The 17,606-nt window shown below is 38.7% G+C and overlaps 2 protein-coding genes across 2 annotated transcripts; one reads left to right on the plus strand and one right to left on the minus strand.

Annotated features, from left to right (window-relative positions):
* The first annotated feature begins 904 nt into the window (after nucleotides 1–904).
* Nucleotides 905–1,825, plus strand: LOC124270975 (methyltransferase-like protein 7A). Its single transcript, XM_046706046.1, has 2 exons — nucleotides 905–1,015; nucleotides 1,592–1,825. The coding sequence occupies exons 1-2, from the start codon at nucleotides 905–907 to the stop codon at nucleotides 1,823–1,825; spliced, it is 345 nt and encodes a 114-aa protein (XP_046562002.1).
* Nucleotides 1,826–9,265: 7,440 nt separating this feature from the next.
* Nucleotides 9,266–12,443, minus strand: LOC124270976. Its single transcript, XM_046706047.1, has 8 exons — nucleotides 12,406–12,443; nucleotides 11,980–11,982; nucleotides 11,620–11,877; nucleotides 11,372–11,507; nucleotides 11,096–11,260; nucleotides 10,638–10,904; nucleotides 10,347–10,555; nucleotides 9,266–10,255 (listed from the first exon to the last, which is right to left on the minus strand). The coding sequence occupies exons 3-8, from the start codon at nucleotides 11,802–11,804 to the stop codon at nucleotides 9,781–9,783; spliced, it is 1,437 nt and encodes a 478-aa protein (XP_046562003.1). The 5' UTR covers nucleotides 11,805–11,877; nucleotides 11,980–11,982; nucleotides 12,406–12,443; the 3' UTR covers nucleotides 9,266–9,780.
* Between the last annotated feature and the right edge of the window lie 5,163 nt (nucleotides 12,444–17,606).

Raw genomic sequence — 17,606 nt, forward strand, 5'->3', positions numbered from 1 at the left:
ATATAATTATATGGTCTCTGTTCAAAATCACTGAAGTGACTTACATTATGCCCGAGCGTAAATTGGAGTAGGTACGCCATTAGCTTGCTAATTAATAGAACATCTCATTTCTGTGTGTTTATATTCTTGTTTGTAGAAACAGACTTCGTGTGAAGTACAAATTCATGTGGCCTATTTCACGTTGAGACTTTGTGGCCTTTTCACAAAGTGATTTTGATTTGTTTATACCAGAGACCATATACCGATATATGGTCTCTGTTTATACCAAGGCCTATCACTATCACTCTGGTGCTGACAAAGATAACGGATTTTACGACCTGAAATTTACCAATGTAGTTGCATCGGTTTCAGAAATGAACCGAGTGCTCGGGAACGTAAGCCTTCGGGAGTTAGCTCCCTTCTCAAACACATGATGTTGAGCAGGTAGACAGGTGAAAAAACGGTCGTCGTCTCTATTTTACTGAAAAAAACAACGTAAACCTTGGAAGCTTTGAAATGGCGCTAGAAGACATTTTTGCTAGAGGTATTCTTCTGAAATATCTACTGCCAGTTGTCACTGTCGTGGTTGTCGTTGCACTTTCAAGAAAGAAACTGCGTCAATTTCGCTTGCGTTTCACAGCATACATGGGGAATAGGTTCTTAAAGAAGACACATAAGCGGATTCGAAATGAGAAAGCAGTTGTGTTTTCTGAATTGAAATCACAAGCAAGCAAAGCAAACCGTCCTTTACAGCTGCTAGAAATCGGCTCAGGAAGTGGCATGAACTTCAAGAACTTTCCTTCAGGCTCAGAAATAATTTGCTTGGATCCAAATCCTTACAACAAAACTTACTTAGAAGAGAACGTGCACCTTCGGAATCCAAACGTGAGCATCAAGAAGTTTGTGGTGGGGATTCGCCGAAAGTATGCCCGAGGTTGAAGACAACAGTTGTGATGCTGTGGTCTGTACTCTGGTGTTGTGCACTGTGAGGGATGTCAAGGCTGTTTTAAGTGAAGTCCTAAGAATATTGAAACCAGTAAGTGCTGAACTGATGCCAAGATTGGGAAATAATTTCTGCCAAATTTCTTTGGTGGACAGGGGTTTACTTAACCCAGATTTTATTCATAGCTGATTCACTTTTATATTGCGTTTAAGTTTTACTCAGATATGATATATGTTTTTAATTAACAATTAATAAAAGTAATACCATTTAGTAATTAAAGTCTTACTCATGGTTTTCATGATACTAATTTGGCACCTATCTACACTCTGTGTCACTGTCACAAAGCCACACACATCCATGTTACTGTTTGAAAAATCAGTTGAAAATGTTCAAAATATATGCAGAAAAAACGTGACAGGGCTTTCATTTGTATGGCTTAATCTAATATGATTACACCTTGAGAATAAATATCAAATTCTTTGAGAGAAAGCAAGACTTTAGATATAAGCATGCACCATTTCTTTATTCCAATTATGAGCAATCTTTTGGTGGATGTTGTAACACTGTTTTCAAGCAACTGATGTGACATGCTCGACAATGGTGTCAGAACATACCGAAATTACATCGTGAAATGGCATTGCATAACCATTGATCTGTCTGTAATTACAGAATGGAATCTTCTATTTTGTGGAACATGTGGCATCAAAGAAGGGTAGGTTCAAGAGGAGGATCCAGAACTTGATCAACCCAATTTGGAAGAAGATGGTGGATGGTTGCAACATTAACAGGGAGTCTTGGAATGACATCCATCAAGCTGGTTTCTCAAAAGTTGACCTGACACATTTTGATATTCACATGTTCAAGACTAGCACTCCAGGTATCTATGGAAAGGCTGTCAAGTAGACTGGAGAATGAAAACCTAAGATAATCACTTAGGCCACATTTGTTTAAACCGCCAGTTGATTTCCAAAACTCACTGACATGGCAAATATTTACTGCTACTTTGCCTCTAGTGTAATCATTTCCATGTGCCTCCTTAATACGGAAAATAGTATCAGACTTGATCTCAAATATTCGAAAATATAATTAATTCAGTGGGATGAAATATCCTGGTCACAAATATATTGCTGAAAAATGGCATTGCAAAATGTTGCAGTATTGTGCAGTACAGAATTTGTTTGTTTGTTGCTTAATCATGTTAATGCTGCACCAAGCAATATCCATACTATGTAACAGAGGTCTGTTAATTATCAAGTTTGTATCGGACAACACCATGATGAACTGAATGGGCATTGGTCTATGCAATTGAGGTGTTCATCAACCACATCAGCGAATCTGACCATCCAATCCACTAGTTGCTTCTAATGAGTTCAATTCCAACCTAGCTCTTCATGAAGGTGTATTACATAAGTGGTCTGTCGTAAGGACTTCCAAGAATTTTTGGCTTTTAGAGATATCCAATAACCAAGACATTATGGAAAAATTCTGGTCAAGAATTTACAATTTGTTTGTTTTGGTGTTCAAAAGAATCAACATTGGAATCTTTGCTGTTATTGTATTGTTAACAGATTTTTACGCCCTTAGACTACAATATTGCAATCTCTGTTAAGAACATATGTTAGTTCTCATTATCACTGAAATTAAATCTGGGGACATCCAATCATGTGTCATGTCATAACACCATTCCCTAGGCCTCCAGTGAAGCAGGGTGTTTACTAGGTTGGGAAGGAGACCGTTGGTATGTGTTTCATATTAATATAACCTCAAAAAGGGTTAACACTGGGTATTCAAAAAGACAGTTATGTTGTACAACTGATTCTGTTCAAGTCATTGTCTATCTTTCACTTGTGATAAATGGGATATACATTTGAAATGAAAGAGAATTTTCATAGCTCATGGGAAGTGCTGACATAAAGCCATTGTCATCTATTAGACATTACACAATGTTCAGCTCAGTTTTCAAATTATGAATCAAAGAGTTTGTTATATTTTTCAAAGTATAGTCGGGATTGGAAATCACCAGTTTGAAAAGTGCCATCAAATGTAGGTGGCTACTTTCTGATCTTTAGTGCAGACTTCTTATTTGTCATTTCAATGGTTGGTTAAAGTTTAAGAAGGCAGAGAGCACTCGGATATGTTCTAATGAGAAAACCTGTTTTAGCTCAGTTAATTTCTTACACAGGTTTGAATATTTGTTGAATAAGTTTATCATTGATTTGTTTAAGAAATGTTTTTGCCTGTATACTTTTGGGTGTTTTACAACATACACTTAGTTAGCTTCAGTTTATTTACCAACACAACATATCCAGCCAAGAAATCTGTTGATCAGATACCATCCACATGGTGTAGCCATTTTGTGAAGCCATTTCCATTTAGGGTATCAGGATTCACTGATGATATTATTGATATATTTAAACATGACAGATGCATTATGCTGTTTTTTTTCTATTTTAGAAAAAGCACTGTTTCAATAACCTGGCGTGATATCTACCCTTGCCATCTGTCTCTATTTAAGATGCTTTATATTGTGTTCAGAGGTCAATAAGTGCATTTTTCTGAATATGTTGTGAAATAAAATTAAATGACAATTTCAAATAGAAATTCATGTTGTAGTAGTAGTGAGCACTGGGACATCAGTTGATGAGATTGCAAGGATGTCAAAATAACTTTGAGTCTGCTGCAATAATGCTTTGATTTGTAGGGTAAACTCGTGAAGAACACTGAAAAATATATGTGATAAATAGAATACCAGGGCCTATATTTTCTAAGCTCTCTTCGTGCTAAGATAATCGTAAGTTCATGTGTAATGTTAATGTATGGCACTCACGACTATCTCACAATGAGAGCTTTGAAAATCTAGGCCCTGTTCTCTTTCCATACAAACTGTTTATCACATCTCCAAACACAGTGGATATTTTCACCATGGCTGTACTTGTCATGAGATTTAGTCAGTTGTATGTGTAATAACAGTGGCTGAGACTCAAGAAAATATTATTTGACAATATCTTTTTAAGATCGTTTTACATATGATCATCATCATAGTATATGTTGTCTCTCAATACATGATTTACCTTGTGATACAGTATGAAGTTGAAGCCTTGAAGTTAGTCAGCTTGTTTCACTGTCACATGTTACAACCAAGTCTAACTATACTGTGTACAAATGGGACCATGACATGATGACTTTCTAACACTTTTTGTTTGAGCTAATATAAAGATTTTCTGTACAAGGGAGATCCGTCTGAAATATGATGTGACTGTCTTTCGCATGTGCCTTATAGGGTATAGTTCATAATTAAAGGCTAGTGGGGGATGATTTTTATGGAGAAGCATGTACAATGTGACACTCGCCCCCAATCCAAAAATAAAAAATAAAATAACAATAATAATTTAAAGACAAAGTTAGTGACACCCCCTGTATGTCATGTACGAAATGGCTAGATAAACTAACCTTGGATTGTAATAGGGTTAGGTGAAATCCCACTTAACGGTTAGGAAAAATACAATTCCTCAGGTAACTATCACAAACTGCCTATATAAAAAACATACAATATGTATCTTATCAGTTCTTCATGTAATTACGGGTTTTAGTGCTTATTCCATCATAATCTTGACAGAAGTTGATGAAATCCAATGAACAACTAGTCATGCGTAGTCAATCATTTAGTTATAAAGAATATCTTATGGCTGTGTTTAGCCAATGATCAAGTACGTGTATACCATCAGGTTTTATTACTCAGGTCATGGCTTAGGGTATTTACATAGTTGTGGTCACAAATTTGTGTGATGCTATACTTATATCATACTACATATTATACATCTTTATTTTGTTATGGATTTACATGTTGATTATGCTAAAATTACAATCTGTACCATATATGGTATTATCAAATAAAATGAAGATGAAAACAAGAATTATGTCTCTGGTGTTTGGTTATTGTGTTCTGAGTGAGTGAGTGAGTTTATGGTTGTAAGAGGCTTCACAGTCCTGTGCACTCAGCACCAGTCTGATATAGCATGAGTAATTATGTCTGATGAAAAGCGGTATCCACTCAAACAACCAGGGGCTCTTGACGTGGGCAACTCTCCACAGTAAATTCTCACAAGACAGGAAGCAATGTGTCATGCTGGTAACAGGCAATCTTGAACATTGGCCTGGATGGATGCACTGGGGCCTTTGGCTTGTAGCTGCTGTTCAGCAAGGTCCACACATTTCTGTAGAAAGTTTCCCCCCAGCACTGTAATATACTACCCATCAAACGCTTAGACTCACTGGTGTACATTTAGCCTCTTACTCAGGCAACTGTTCTAAATTAGATTTTGCAGACTATTCTATACTGTTTAAAGGTACTGTTTATACATGAACTGATGTATTGTAAAACAAATTCGTAACGTTCAAAACATTACTGTCATGAGTTCAATAAATGATGAAACTCAGTGAAAATTGGCGATTTCTTAACACAACTTTACACAAAAACGCAGCTGTTCACATGCACGATATCTGCACGTTTTTTCTAGCAATTTGATGCTTGATACTCGTGCATTTAATCTGCACAAGGTTTGCAGTTGGTTCCCCCAAGTTAGTTGAGAAATTCATCTTCGATGTAACCATATGTATATACTAGTATATACATAACATATAGCGAGTGCTTTAAGTGAGTCTAAGCTTTTGATGGGTAGTATACATCCCCTTAAGCAGACTGACACGTTTACGTAATGGTTTTGAAAGAGGTGGAAATCTGACAATGGCAAATCTGGTTAATGCGAACGATGGTTAGTGGCAACTTAGTGAGTTAAGGCCACGATTTTTACAGGATGTTTTAGCCCTGATAGATTCTAAGCAGTGTGCTTGACAACGACATTAGAATCTATGTCGAAACGTCGCCTCCACAGAATTAAAGAAGTTGTATATCCATAATAATTGTCATTATTCTTCTTTTCGGAGGTAGTCCACCATTTGGTCTGACAGAAAACCCAAGTCGTCACCTTCACAGCAGTCTCAGGTTTGATGGTTTATTGACGCAGAGTCCACCAGCCAACCACGGATATACATGACAGTATTTCGTACATTTGTACATTTGTTGGTGTTAAATGGAAGTGTGTATATGTTACAGTCAATCTGTCAAACCAGTTATTTGACCAAATGACTGACAATTTCAGTCATTTGGTCAAATTACTAAAACGATCAGTCATTTGGTCAAAAGACTAAATGTTTCAGTCATTTGGTCAAATGACTAAAAAGATAGAGATCTAGTTAGACTGATTGCCTGAACAGTTTTAGTCAATCCATCAAAGTCAATGCAAGGTATTTGTTTTGAATGTCGTCTCCCATGCCAGCAGTGGACAGTGGTTGTGGTTATGCGAGAAACATTCAGGGTGTGATCACCACTGTGAGTGACAACGGACAGTATACAAGCGCCTGCACTGCTGGTGTCCCCCAGGGCAAGTTCTCGAGGAACCAGTTCGATTTGTGCCAAAAGAAACTCTTAACTTTATCAGAGGTCAACACTGAAACTACAGTATCCCTTCGTACTGCTGTTGGAGCCGAGTCTTTATCAGGAGGCCAGGGTTTGGTAAAGTGTAACTGTGCTGGTAGCAAGAGATGTGGGAACAAGAAATGCAAATGCTATAAGAACAATCTTCTGTGCAACAACCGGTGTCATTCAAGTCTCAAGTACACATAATGCAAAGCGGTATGTTGAAACTGGATAAATAAAGTGTTCACTTTATTTTTGTGTGTGTTTCATTTTATAGCTTAAACGATTGGTTTGGCAGATTGACTGTAACACTACATACAGATCATTTGCATGTGCAGTCTGCAGGAATCAGACGATTTTTGTATAATCGAAGGTCTCTTCCTCCACTGCTCACAGACGTAGAACGTATTGAACATAACACGCGCACACTGTCAAACCTGTACCACATTCTTTGTTTGCTTGGCTGTTCACTTCTTACCCAACCCTAAGTCGCGCGGAAGGTCAGCCTCGGTGACTTGGTTGATTCACAGTCATGATTTAACTCACTGGATTGTCTGGTCCAGACACGATTGTTTACATAACTACGTCGTGCAGGTGAAACATTCGCAGAATACATACGGCGTTCAACAAACACATCAGCGTAGTAATGTTTCTCCGGGTTAGAATTGATCTTCAGTAACGTATGCTTGTCGTAAGAGGCGACTAACGGGATCGGGTGGTCAGGCTCGCTGGCTTTGACACATGTCATCGTATCCCAGTTGCATAGATCGATGCTCATGCTGTCAATCACTAGATTATCTGGTCCAGACTCGATTATTTACAGTCCGCTGGCATATAGCTGGGATATTGCTGAGTGCGGCGTAAAACTAAACTCACTCACTCTATGTGTGTGTCTGTGATAGTGGTGTTCCGATTTATTGATATAATCGAAGATTGGTCGCAGTGACAAAACGGCCAAGCAATCGATCACATTTTCTCATAATCGAACATAAACGATTTTGGAACTACTGGTTTAGTCTTTGAAATACTTGACAATGGAACGTATCTTAGAAGATGTCAGGACCTGAAAACGTGTTTAATTTACTTCACTATCTGAAAAGTCATGACTGAATATTTCTCTAAGACTCCAGGAAGTTTATGTTCATGATATATAAGTCATCACTTTAACGTAGCAAGTTGCATCATGTTATACATATCTGCAATAACAACCTGGATAGGAAAATAACCAATTTTTTTCGATGATTGTTCGTTGGTAATGAAGCAATCATCAATTGTGAGATTTCAACCAATTCCATACACTAGTCTGTGAATTTCCCATCCGAGAACAACACAGCGTGTAATACATGGACAAAATGACGTCGACACTGATACGCCGTGACATCATATATAGAGAATACTACACGAGGTCTCATTACATACGAATTATACGAAACGAGTGTCCTTCCTATGGTATCTGACCGAGCGAAAGCGAGGTCACAGATAACATAGGAAGGTCACGAGTTTCGTATAATTCGTATGTAAATAGGAAGGACACTCGTTTCGTATAATTCGTATGTAATGAGACAGAGTGTGGTATTTTATTTATTACCCACGTCTTACATGCATTAATTGACAAAATAGCGTATTTTGGGTTTTTTTTGGTTTCAAACCGAAACCGGTTTCATAAAGAGGTTGCGGAAGGGTTTTGTACTGTAGTACAATATTTGCATGACGTCACACTGTAATGACGTCACTGCCTTGGTAACCGACGTCACGATGCATGTAAGTTGTCATCCCCTCGTACAGCCTCCTACAGTAAACTACTCCGTAGCACCCCCTTTCTTGGTTTGCAGTTGCTTCATTCGGCTAACATCACTGGTGGAAACATTGCGTTTATGGTTTTCGACGGATATAATGTCTCAGTTCGACTCACAATTAAACAGCGACACGGCAACGTTCGCAATGTTTACATTCCCACAATGCATTTAAGTTGTAGAATGAATGAATTCACGTGTTTGTTATGAATGAAAAAATAGTTTAGTCAGAATGTGACCTAATTGAGAGGTCATCGGTTATCCAATCAAATCGTTAGAATCTCAGGTCAAGTCGTTACGACACAGGTCAACGCGATACGACGCTCGTGTGACGTACGAGATTAGTATGCAACTACATATACGTTGACCATGTGGATAATAATGTGACGTCATTAATCAAAGAGGAAAATACACAGAAACGCACCTAGTATATCAAATATATCAACACTATTCAATAGAAGATAATAACATCGGGGATTCATGGGGAATTTAAAACTTTATGGACAAGAGCTGATGATTATGTATCAGATGACTCGAACGTGAGCTTCTATTCATCATCCAAAATGATCTTTTCTTGCTTTTATGGTTGGAAACAGTTATATAATCAGTGTTGAAACCAGCATCAGATGGAGTGAAATTTCTTATGTTTTGATTGTGACGTCAAGGTAACAATGACGTCATAATGGTCTGCAAATCATTGTGAAACAATTTTATTCCAGTATATCGTTTGATCTCGAACAAGCACAATCTCATATAAAAGCTAGTTTTGGAAGATTAAAATCTCACTTCTGACATTTATATACTTTCCCGCTTTAGAAACGCCATTTGAGATTGTTTGTGAAATGCACATACGAATATTTGTATTTTAAATATCTTCAGTTTTAATATCACATTATTCATTATTTACACATCACACAATTACCTTAAACATGTATTTACATTTTTCATGTACAGCGACAACCCATGATAATTGAAAAAAAAAAATTAATTAATATCTTTGAAGTTCATAGAATTTGTCCTAAACCATCGGTCACTAATTCTGTTACGACAGAATGTAAAAGAGGAGATTGCACATGGGTGACAGTGATTTCGTAGACAAAACCAGTTCGTAGACGCGGTGAATTCGTAACCAAAACCGGTTCGTAGACGGTGAATTCGTAGACGTGTATAAATAATGGAATATATAGTTTGAATTGTACTTAGATGTTACTGAGAATGTTTATAACGAAGTTGTTATGCTTTTTTTTCAGTGATACGAAACTAAGGGCAGCTCAAGGGCAGCTCAAGGAAATTATGAATGAATATTTTCCCGTATGCTTTGTTTTCAGTGATACGAAACTAAGGACAGCTGAATGAAGAGTCAACGAATATTTTCCCGTCTCTTGTCTACACTTGTTTTAAATGTATTTTTATATATCGGGTTTTCTATTTTCAGTGATACGAAAATATTGTTACTATGTGACTGTATGTGTAATAAAGATGAAGCGTCGTAAAATGTAAAAAAACAGACAACATTGTTATGGAAGAGTGATAATGTAATATATTTAACAACAATGTTCAAAACAGCACATATCACAGTAGTAACACAGTCACTCAGTGACCATTGGCCCATTAAGTTTCGACACCTCCCTCAGCAGCTGGGACACGGTAATAGTTGTTGCCTGGAAATCGTCCCATAATCTAAAAAATTTATCTGCCTTGGCACGCTGGCCAGCATGCTGCCTTCTGTCCAGCTGACCGTCTGTCACAAGGCGAATCTGCAGGGGAAGCAGGTCAGCCTCTCGGAAGAGGAGGGGAAGCAGCCTGTAAAAAGGTAGGCAACGTCGCCCGGAGAGTTGATTTAATCGCCTGTGCCAGCTTTCCAGGTCATTGTTCGTGCGGATGGCCGTCCCAAACACGCTCCAATTTGTGATGGTCCACACAGAGCTTCGAATCCACGTCGACTCAAAATATTCACAGAGGGCGATCAGATTCTGTGTCACAGCTTGTTGTTTGACCTTCATAAATGCTGGCTCGATATGGGCTGAGTCGAGGAACTGCAAGCCCATAAGCTTTTTGATGAATCTAAAAAACAAATTATAAAAATGAGAAATGCAGATAATTTTTTAAACAAGATCATCTGAAAGATAGTAAAAAGAAACAAAAAAATATTCACCTGTGTGTTCCCACGTCCTCGTCGTAAGCCGTAGCCAGACCCAAGTTCTGCACTTTCCTATAAATCGCCTGATTCATATGGAAGGTGCAGCCCTTGATCTGGACGGCCGGAAAAACTCTGTTAAAGCCTCTCCAGGTCGCCGCCTCAAAGTCTGTGACCATTTTTTCAACTGCTACGTTGTCCATTATGTCGTTCACCGCGTCGAAGACCTGTTAAACAGATAATTACATCATTAATTGATGACAATGAACAGAGTACAGTAATTAGATTAGCTATTATTTAACTACTTACGGCCACGTAGTCCTCTATCTGGCGCCGCGACATCAATGCAAACAGAAGGGGCACTTGTTTCATCGACGATCCGGAGACGAGGAAGGCATGTATTGATAGCAGCTGATAAAAAGGTGGTGACACAACACGGAATGTTGAGTCGATGTACCAAGTCTTGGCCGTCTTTAACGTCTTTAATTGTTGATCGCTTGCCAATACCAGATGACGCTGACCTCCAGTCTTTACATCCGCTTTTAGAAAGCCACTCGGGAGGAAGCGGGAGCAAATCTACAGAAGAAAAACATGTGAAAATGTTAAATTAATTTAATAATAATTTAAAATGTAGTGAAAACCATTATTATCCAAATGATAATTATTAGAGGTATGGGCAGCCATTACACGTCACGCCAGACGACTTGTAATAATCGCCAGATATAAAGAATGATACAAACGTCGTCATAAATAAAACGACAAAATACCTTCATGTTGATGGTGGCCTTGGTAAGAAGTCCTGTCGTCGGCTCATGGTTGTGGTCGGCTGCTCCGCGGGTGAAAGTTTCACCTCTCTGTGAAACCGCGGCAGTGCACCGACCCTCCTTTGGCCGCACAGAGCACCACCAGTACACACAATACGATCTTGTCTTCTGTTAAAGAAAGAAACATATTTTAGTATATACATTTTTTGTAGTCACATGTGTATACCAACGTCGTTCCAATGTAATCAAATACGTATGACTCATTTCATTATTCATTACCTGGATGGTGTAGGAAAATCCTCTGCTATCAACTAAAAGGGGTTTGCCACGTTTGCTGCCGGTCGGCAGAAGATTCCATTCGGCTTGAAGCTGATGATCGTCGGGCATGGGTTGGGGGTCCGGGTCAGCAATAGAACTAAAATGATGAAGTATCAAATTTAAAATTTAAATTGAATTATATTAATATGGTTAATTATCTAAGTGAAATGAAATAGAAATAATTAATAATAAAAATTAATAAAACTCACTCCTCGAATACATCATCTGTTGCGATGATGGTGGCGGAAGTGAGGTCGAATGATGAGTCGGGCGATGTAGGTGATGTAGGGTTCGGCGACGATGGTGGAGAGAGAGGCAGGGTCGGGGACAGAGGAAGAGTCGGAGAAATTGGAGACGGCGGGGGGAGTGAACATCTGCTACAGAAGAAGTCCATCTGCAGGTGCCCTTTTTGTCATCTGTCGGTAGGTTGTGATATCTATCCCTGTGTCGCAAAGGCGATGCTGCCACTGATCGCAGCTGTCGCACTGGATGGCATGTTGTCTCGGACGCACTTCTTTCGCACATGCAACGCATAGAGCCATGGTTGATGCAGAATGATTTCTTCTCACCTTCTTGAGGTTTATATACCACAAGTGTGTGTACAGGTAAACTTTGTCGGCGGATTAGACAAAATTAGTCTACTCATCATAATTTCCCGACCATTATGTGGATTAACTGGTTTCACTGAGTTGTTGTGAATGTTAATTAGGAAGTGGTGAGTTGTTTTGATTGCGAAGTACTCTGTGTGGGAGATGTAAGTGTTTTCCTAAGATGTGTTTTCTGCTACTTCTCTGACGATACTTACCTAATACATTTCTTTTAATTGTACACAACTTTTAATTTTACACAACTGAATTTAATATATTAGCGGTCTTAGATGTGTCTGAATTTGTGACCACGGTGAAGCATATTTGGGTTTTTTATTATTTATGGATATTTTCACCGCCGATCATACTTACCTGATATATTTTATTTATTTCAAAAAATGAAAACACCTTTCGTCGATTTTCTTCATCATTGAGGGTGAACTATTCCCATTTTAATAACGTCTACGAATTCACCGCTCAATCCGTCTACGAATCCACCGGATTTTGACGTCTACGAACCGGTTTTGGTTACGAATTCACCTACACCTGGACCCCTTGATTTTACAATACCGTAATTACTGCAAGGTTATGTCACATGAGATAACTGAACTTCATTCATCGGGATGTTTATGTCAGGCCGTTCACTTACTCATTGCATAACCTTAAAGTGATAAATCTGTAGTTTGCTTGTTGGTATAAATGTCGCTGCAATTGTTTGGGGTTTGTTAAACCTCAAATGAATGAATGGAGAAATGCAAAGAAAAGTAACGTGTTATTGTTTATTTTTTCAGCTGATGATGAGTCTGCAGACTGTATAACGAATGACCAAGGATGGTCAGCTGAAACATGTGTGAAGGTAATTTTGACCTATCTGTAGTGACTTTCATTATAAGTAGTAAATTATTTCCAATTAATAGAGTAGAGACAAGAGTTTATGGATGTCAACTTTATTATGTGAAAACATGTTTCCAGAGTGAATGCTTACCCCTTCGTCAGGTGTAAGCATTCACTCCGAAACATTGTGTTTTCACATAATAAAGACCTTGACATCCGGAAACATTCGCGTCTTGTATTATTCACTTCTAAATACACCTCAAAAGACGTAATGGTGTAAACATACAGTCACTACTGGGTGAATATACTTGTGCCTTCAACAATACAACTGCCTGACTGAGTTTGGTTTTACGCCGCTTTTAGCAATATTCCAGCAACATCACGGAGGTGGACACCACAACGTTGATGAAAATCTATTACTAGTACCATTATTACTACATAGAAATGCAATAAATGTTCAGATATTATATATAACATATTACTACCTCTGGTCTGGGAAGCATGTAACTCCAGAGCAAAGTTTGTATAGATTCTGTGTCCTCTTTAGAAAATAAGATATTACATTCGGTCAATGAAGTGTGATGAATTGCATAATTTGAGTTTTGAGAAAACTAGTGCAAAGTGTGATTGTTCAATTTAGTTCTCTTTTATTCAAAGTTACTTGTGGATTACTCATTTTAAATCATCCTTGGCATTGTCAGTTTCTTTGTTGATTGATGTTTGTGTAATTCATCAAAATAACCTAGTAATTCGTTATAACCTGCCATTTTCAGAAACTTGCACAACGCCCAAACAGACTTGCATCTATTGATTGGCCAGATAGACGATAGAAAAAGGTAGCGACAACACTCACCATAGACATGACATCACCAGTCGTGAGTGACGAAGATGACGTCAATTAGTTGCATTCCGTCCCTTTGTCTTTGTGAGTCCAGCAAGTTTATGGCATACACGACGACACTGGACTTGGAAAGAATCTACACCTCCACTGCTCTCGTCAAGGCCAACAGGAGGACGAGGATGAGGCATCCAACCAAAGTAACAGAGGGATCTCCGCCCAGGGATGCCCCTTACAGGGCCCACTGACCAGCTCTTGCAATTTAATTGAATTTATTTTCAATTTCATAATGTAATTTTTATTTTATTTTTGTATTGTAAGCTGTATGTTGTTATTGTATATCATAGTGGATGTTTGGCGATAGTTGTGACTTAGAGTGTGTGGCTGAATGCCAAGGCGTGCAAATAAATGTCCGATGCAACTATGTTTTATCACTGTGTTAAGTTGTATGTTATTGTTATTTTTCATCATTAGCCTGATTTTAGAAATAAATTTCGTATCTAACATGCTATTTCAAGATAATAAGTGAATGAAAGTTTAACTGATGAAAAATTACAACTTTGTTATAAATGATATATGATTTCTAAAACTGGATTGAGTTATGCCAACATGTTTTGCCCTGTTCTTTAGTGCTATATTACTAGTTATATGTATGATCTTTATTTGCCTTAAATGCTAATCCATACCATGTTGAGAAAATAAAACAATGAATCTTATTATATATTCTGTTTTTCTTTTAGTAAATGTCATGATAATAACAAATTGCTTATATTGTTTTGAACAAGAGTTTATGATATAAATAAAGAAGAATGTTTACATTTAGCTCTTTGAAACGCATATGAAAACCCGTGAACCTGAAATTGAAACCGGTAACTGAAACTATGCGGAAACCTTGTCGGATTGTTGGTAACTGAAACTATGCGGAAACTATGTCGGATTGCTGGGAACTGAAACTATGCGGAAACTATGTCGGATTGTTGGTAACTGAAACTATGCGGAAACCTGTTGGAGTCTTAATAACTGAAACCTTGCGGAAACCTGATGGATTCAAAGTTAACTGAAACTCAACGGAAACTTCTTGGAGTGTTGGTAACGGATACCTTGCGGAAACCTGTTGGAGGTGGGTAACGGAAACCTTGCGGGAAACCCTTTGAAAGTGGGTAATTGTAAGTTTCCGTTATTGCGGAAACTCAATGTAAAAGAACGGAAACTCACTGGATTCTAGGTGGAAACTTTAAGTTTCAGTCCACTTTTCTACCAGGTTTCCGCATTGCGGAAACCGAGTTATTTTGCTGTGCATGTATGATTGTGCACGGAAAACAGAGACCTGTATAACGTGATTATATACCTCCTGAATGACGTTAATTAACCAATCACAATCCGGTGTTTACTGAAGTCATGGTAGAATACATATTATTAGGTACCAGTAGGATCGCTGTATCCATCCTTCTTTTGTTTCCCTATGAGCTTTCCCAGGCAAATTAGACATAGGAATAAAGTTATTTGTATACCACCCAATACTGCAAAAGAATAATGCAGCATCTGAGGTCCGAAGGCAAACATTAGTTGTCCTACCACAAGAGAATTTAACGACATCCCCCATAATCAACCAACATGATGATGGTGTAAACAGTGTCGTTTACTGTTACATTTTCAACCGCCCACGCTATCAGTGAGGCGAATAGAGGTGAATAGAATAGACCGAGAACATTAGAACCAGCCCACAAGAACACCAAGCTTCTTTCTGCAGTGAATACCAGAAAAACAGACGTGGCTAGGACCCCAACTAAACACGCAGTGATTAGCAACAGCTGTGATATTAGTAGACTCACAAGCACGCCACCTAAACGCCCAAACATCGTGACGGCATAATACGATGACGTCATAAGGGCCATTATCTTCTCAGATATTTTCAGAGCGCTACGAGTTCCAAACAGGAGGAGAAAACTCCCATACAGGACATGGGTGGCAGCCGTTAAGAGCAGTAAACATGAAATAAAGATGATAAAAATTAGTTCCACTTTCCCAAACGATTCCTTATTGTTTTTCTCTTTTAAGACCCGCTCAATATTGTTGTCCAAGCATACCCGTAACACAGTCAGAAGAATGACGAGTATTGCTCCCAATGACGCAAAACACAAATATGCATAAACTATACTCGACTCGGAGTCTCCACATTCGGATGATGTCATGTGCATGTCCTGTAAGATAGATATGTTGCCATGGCGGACTGTGTCGTTGAGAAAAGGGGAGATAACCAATGCTCCAAGGACGTTTCCGGTACATAACGCCAGCGCCATCATGTGAAATGGGAGAGCACTCTCTCGACTTAAATCACCTATTTTGGCAGTGGTGGCTGCAATTATAGAACATACAGGTATATGAATTACGTTATTACATACGGATTGATATTACGTTAATGATATGTATGCATGTATACATAAACACGGCGGAATTTATGCTCTAATTTGTCTTTGTAATATCTTATCTTGCTATGTGCACAGAGATATCGCAATATACTTATTCTAGAACACAAATGACGGCACAAGTTTATGTAACCGTAAATATATATTACTAAGAGACTGAGTGAATGTTGTTCAGGACTCTTCCAGCGATAGTAGTGAGTGCGTGAGTGAGTTTAGTTTTAAGCCGCTTTTAGCAATATTCTAGCAATATCACAGCGGGGAACACCAGAAATGGGCTTCACACATTGTACCCATTTAGAGAATTGAACCCGGATTTCGGCGTGACGAGCATAGGTTTTAACCACTAGGTTACACCACCGCCCGTCCAGCGATAGTATCAGGCAACCTGCCAAGGTCTGTGTATGTCGACCAAACCAATGAGCTTGATAACGGTCCTAGATCCTCATTTCTTCCCATACTGTGAGGTACCACATAATGTCAAGAAATATGAAAGGCCAAAATTATACAGACGTGACATGATCAAAATTGGATTTGCAAAAGATTAAAATGATCGTACTGTTGTTTCCGTCCCACTAAGACACACTTATTACTCACCAGTGACTAAAACCCTCCAGCCAGTCCCGTCCCCGAAGTTGCAGCTGCAGCCAACCAGAATGAGGAACACAGTGGTATTGCCAGCATTAAGGCCACTGATGACGACAATGACACACACACGATCATCAGTGTGTATTCATTGACCGGTGTATGTAACGGGGGCGTAGAGCATACAGCCCTGCTGTCTTGAGCCCGGACCAGAGAGGAAGCAGAATGCTGATGGTCTGAACACTCACGGAGTAGATACACCGAAGGTCCCTCTAGACTCGGTCCTAAGAAGCTGTCAGTGATGCCCTGGAAGGAAGACACACCAGTAATGTAGTAATGTTTTTTGTTTGTTGATAATGCCGCGCTCGGCAATAGTCCAGCTACAGTGCCTGACCAAAAGCAGCGTTTAAAATTCCCCTGGACGACCGTCCGAACGGTCTATTTCTCATCTCGGACGGTCAAATTTCAAAAGTAGCCTGTCCGGTTTTTCTGGTAGATATTTTTAAATTGAGTTGAAACATATTAGGTAAGCTGTCTGGTATATCTGTGGTAATCCAAACAGGAAATAAGACTAAAGGGAGGTTACAAGTTAAAAATATTCATGTCGTCTGCTAGCCATGGCTGCCAAACTTAAACAAATGACAAACTGATTAAAATGAAATCGCTGTCAATTTACATCTAGATGGCCAAAGTCAAAGATATATGGCTGATATATTAGGAGTAAGTCAGTCTGGTGTCTGTAAATGTTTGAAGCGATTTGTTAAATATCGAAAACGGGTCACGAAGCGGTCAGGCCCTGTTTGTGAGATGATCGGGTGGATCGGAAAATCTTCGTTGTGTTAGGACAATCGAAGAACACCTGTGAGTGAATTGACCAATCTTGTGAATCAGTGTTAGGGGACAATCGAAGAACACCTGTGGAGTGAATT

Source organism: Haliotis rubra, unplaced genomic scaffold, assembly GCF_003918875.1.
Source record: "Haliotis rubra isolate DU_JTF1 unplaced genomic scaffold, ASM391887v1 Scf1561, whole genome shotgun sequence".
NCBI lineage: Eukaryota > Metazoa > Mollusca > Gastropoda > Lepetellida > Haliotidae > Haliotis > Haliotis rubra.

Excerpts from the sequence above, each read along its gene's own strand:
- LOC124270975 (XM_046706046.1), top strand. The coding sequence starts at position 905 with ATGCCCGAGGTTGAAGACAACAGTTGTGATGCTGTGGTCTGTACTCTG. Across the intron at positions 1,016-1,591 it reads TCCTAAGAATATTGAAACCA|AATGGAATCTTCTATTTTGT; the intron begins GTAAGTGCTGAA and ends CTGTAATTACAG.
- LOC124270976 (XM_046706047.1), bottom strand. The coding sequence starts at position 11,804 with ATGGACTTCTTCTGTAGCAGATGTTCACTCCCCCCGCCGTCTCCAATT. Across the intron at positions 11,508-11,619 it reads ACAGATGATGTATTCGAGGA|TTCTATTGCTGACCCGGACC; the intron begins GTGAGTTTTATT and ends TCATCATTTTAG. Across the intron at positions 10,256-10,346 it reads GAGGACGTGGGAACACACAG|ATTCATCAAAAAGCTTATGG; the intron begins GTGAATATTTTT and ends TTTGTTTTTTAG.